The sequence below is a fragment of the Cynara cardunculus genome, unplaced genomic scaffold (genome assembly GCF_001531365.2).
Source record: "Cynara cardunculus var. scolymus isolate 2C unplaced genomic scaffold, CcrdV1 Un_Scaffold_1596, whole genome shotgun sequence".
Classification (NCBI taxonomy): Eukaryota; Viridiplantae; Streptophyta; class Magnoliopsida; order Asterales; family Asteraceae; genus Cynara; species Cynara cardunculus.
In genome coordinates, this window is record NW_020200810.1 from 992 (window position 1) to 5365 (window position 4374).

The 4374-nt window shown below is 35.1% G+C and overlaps 1 protein-coding gene across 1 annotated transcript; it reads left to right on the forward strand.

Moving 5' to 3' along the window:
* Nucleotides 1-550: 550 nt before the first annotated feature.
* On the forward strand, nucleotides 551-3231 carry LOC112502576 (histidinol-phosphate aminotransferase, chloroplastic-like; the record flags this gene model as incomplete). The annotated part of the gene is made up of 4 exons (XM_025106526.1): nucleotides 551-641; nucleotides 1114-1256; nucleotides 1364-1504; nucleotides 2803-3231. Coding segments are annotated over 4 exons (507 nt in total), but the record flags the coding sequence as incomplete, so codon positions are not given.
* Between the last annotated feature and the right edge of the window lie 1143 nt (nucleotides 3232-4374).

Genomic DNA, 4374 nt, shown 5'->3' on the forward strand with positions numbered 1-4374 from the left:
GGTTCATATAATAATTAGAATTATATGTATGCATGCATAACTCAACATATTTTATTTATCCAATAAAAAATATATGAGGATAATGATGTCCAAGTAAAATAATTGAACAATGTGAATACTTTTATTCAAATCAAGAGGTCAAAGTAATGGTGTCCAAATCCAAAAAAAAAAAAAAAGAATAATGGTGTCGTCATCCAAAAAAATAAGAATAATGAAGCCTTGATATTGGTTGGTTGAAATAAAACCGAATGCAAGTCCTAAACTACCTATCTACAAATACCAGTTATGCGACTGCTTTTTTTTGTTCAAAATGCAGTCATTTAGCTGTCAATAGCGCCGCTAATCGCGGGACCGCTATTTGTCCCATGACCGCTAACCACATTGCACTGCTATAGCGGTGCGATTAACAGCATAGTTGTTGACTGTTGATATTCCCTTAATCACATTGCTCTGTAGTTGCAACCTAGATGCCTCTTTGATCGCATCCTCCAGCTCAACTTGTGCTTCTGATGCTCTTGAGCACCTTCTCAGATATTCCAGATGCGCATAACCTGCAACCTACTTTACTTCATACTTTAAATATCAAGCTGGACTCGTACAACATATCAATGGGCCCTTCCTGCTACTCCCATTGCTTCAAGGTAGGGCACTTGTACCATACCAGGTAGTTGGTAACGTTATTCTATTTGAGTCACTGACAGAACCTCTTTTTACAATATATTAGGGGAAGGCTGCAAACAGAGATTACCTCCCCCTCCCCCCCCCAAAAAAAAAACCATTTCTCAAAGCCTAGGAGCTTTGATGCATTAGCTCACCCTTTAATGTTATGAAGTTAATAAGCGATGTGTACAATCTTGATAACTTATGGAAAATTAGCTGTTGAGACACTAATCGTATCAATTTCATATATCAACTTCATTTCTCAATATGTACATGTGTCAATACTTCTTCTCTCTCTCTCTCTCTCTCTCTCTCTCTATATATATATATATATATATATATGTATACGTGTAATTTTGTCTTCCGACACATGTTTGTGTTGGTGTGTGTATATTTATTCTATATTCCTGGCTTTGTACATTGTATGAGAGGTTTTTATCGAATTGGAAACAGGCCTAGCTGGACTACGAGTGGGCTATGGAGCATTTCCTTTGAGCATTATCGAGTACCTCTGGAGGGCAAAACAGCCATATAATGTGTCTGTTGCTGCTGAAGTTTCTGCTTGTGCAGCATTGGAGAATCCCACATATTTGGAGGTAATAGATATCACTTGTCAGATTCATATCCTAGTTACGCTATCAATCAAGTTAACCTTATCATTTCTTTACCTGATCACTTATATAGCTACATCTCAAATTACCAGGAAGTTAAAGTTGCTCTAGTACAAGAAAGAGAGAGGCTTTATAAGCTTTTGAAAGAAGTGCCATTTCTAAATCCATACCCAAGCTATTCAAATTTTATTCTTTGCGAGGTTACTGCTGGAAGGGATGCTAAGAAGCTAAAGGTACGAGTTGTTTTCTTTACTTCTTTTTCTGGAAGTCTATAGGCTCAATATCCATCCTCCAATGTTCTCCATCTTGATTGTTCTGAATGCCGTTATCATTTCATATTAATCCTTTATTGATCTATAGGTAAAAAGCTCTTCTCCCAAGTTCTGACGTAATAAATACAAGCAAGTGCAACTATCTGACTTGATTATCCACCATAAACCTCAATGGTCAATGATATGTCGGAATGCAATTTAATAACATAGCATTAAACCGGGTTCTTCATGTAACAAGCACTTGCTATTTGGGGTAAATGTCAACTCTGTGTACATCCCACTCCTCTAACCCCACCTATGGGTGAGATATATCGGACTTGTTTGGTTTGACTAGCCAAGTACTTGACAGAAGCAATGGTTATAAGATCTGATTCCTAAGTTAACATTATAAACTGTTTAGACCATTGGAATTTAATCACCTAGTCTAATATATGGTACCCATAGGGTTGAATCTTGGACCTTCCCGGCGAAGATAATATAATAAACATTAAACAATTTTAAAGCAGCTTGCGTAATAAACAGTTGCTGTACTCTTTCGGGGTAGAGGTTAGGTATACATACAACCCCTATGCCCAACCTCCCAGTGGGATATATTGGGCTTGTTTGGTTTGGCTTACATGTGTACATTTGTGAATTAATCGACTAAATTACTTGATGAATGGAGTGGACATGTGTCAAGTTCAGAGCAGTTTGCATAAAATAATTCATACCTTTAGCATATGGCAAAATTAACAGATGATGCGCCAAACTAGAGCCGGCAAACAAATCCTTTTAAAACGATTTTGGACTTTATCTACTTGAAATGCTTACAGCTAAGTGCGGAGAAGGTACCCAGGGGTCCAAACGAAAGGGCACTGAAGGGAAATGATCATCCATGACTTCTGTGTACTACTAGTCTCTTTATTTATGTACGAACACCTTTGTTTCAGGGTGGGGCCACCCGCCCTTTTCATCTCCTAGGGAAATATATGTTACACTCTTGAAGCCATTGAAGTATTACATGAAAATCACTCCACACCAGCCAGTCCATGTGTTTGGAGGAGCTTTTTCTTTTTCCATCTTCGTATCTTTGTCTTGGTTCGTGATTCTTTTGAACAAGGACTTAGTTTGCTATCTGGAAATCAATGCTACTTGATTGGAACTGGCATTGGCATGTCACTACAATCTGGAGATGAAAGGATTGCAGTTCATTTTTCGAGTTATATTCATAGAAATCTTCTTTATTGTTGATAATATAAAGGTGATTTGGATAATTACAGGAAGACCTTGCGGAAATGGGTGTGATGATACGTCACTACAGCAACAAAGAACTGAAGTGTTATGTTCGTGTTTCCGTTGGTAAACCAGACCAAACTGACACTTTGATGGATTGCCTCACTCTTCTATCTTGACAGGAAGCACAAAGATTGATTGATGTCTGTTTTCTGTTTTCGAAAACTGTCAAATAGATGATTTGTTGTGTACTATAATCCTATTCAGACGTCACCATCTTTATGCATCTTGTGAAAATGAAGTGCTGTAACTTGAAATTTTCAGCAAACAATTCTTCATCCTCTTGAGAAGGTTTTCTTGATGAGTGGAGTCAAATCTGTTATCCAATGTTGGAGGGATCAAAGTCTTGAGTTTTGGTCATTTTGCAATTCTGAAACCCACAAGGGGATTTTTATGTACGAGGGTGCAGTTTGTATTTAGTGATGCAAGCTATTTTTTTTTTCAATCAGGCCAGTTTACCAATCAAAATAGATACCAACCAATAGTTTACCAATCAAAATATGGTTGGTATCTATTTTGATTGGTAAATTGCTAGTCTACTAATATTTGGTTATGAGTTTTCAATCAATGTCACTTGAAAACTAACCATATACATTATCAAAGGGTAAATTGCATTAAAGTGGAATAACCTTTGATCTCATTTTTGTTTTGGAAACCAATTTTTAAAATCATTATTGAAGGGGTTAGAACAAAATTTTCCTGACTGCTTTGAGTAGGTTGTTTACCTTATGATGTGAAAAAAAATCAAAAATTAGAAAAAAATTTAGACCATTTATAATGGTGTGGAATCCCTAAAACTTCACTTTTTATATTTTATTTTCTCCATCCTCAATCAAATAACCATCTCAATAAAACTCCATCATAAAGGTGCTTATAGAAAGTGATTTTTCATTCTTTTAATTTATAATATGAAACTTTATAAATTATTATATAAATATATATATATATATATTATAAAGTTATTTAAAAAATCATATAATTTATTAACGAGATAATTAAAAAGAAAACTTATTAAAATAAAATACAAGCGAAAGCATAGCTCAATAGCTTATAATGAACAAAAAAAAATTCAATTGATTAGAACAATATTACTTTATTGAGTAATTAGGTTTAATGAATAAACAATTGTAATGGTACTTATCAATTCACTAAAACTCTATCAGATTTCACTTGCGATATATAAGTATGGCATACTTGTATTGAGGTTTGCTAACTTTGGGGTCCATAAAGATTGTCTCGTAAGGTCCATTTGATGTCCCTCCAAGTAATATCTTATATGTTGGATATTTATGGGCATACATAACATGTACAAAACTTTCATGCCTTATGTGTAAAATAAGTCATGACATGCCATTGTTCGTATGTCTTGAATATAAACATATCCTCATTTCATGGGTTTTACGAAGTTGAGCTTATCATTAACCGTGATTCCTTCAATCCGAACAACAACGTGTTCTTCGGAAGTCATTTCTTCAAATTGGACTCGTGGAAAGTATTATTAACTCCTTCAGTAATTCAAGTTGATATGCTACCATCCCACCTTCTTGTTTATCTTGTAG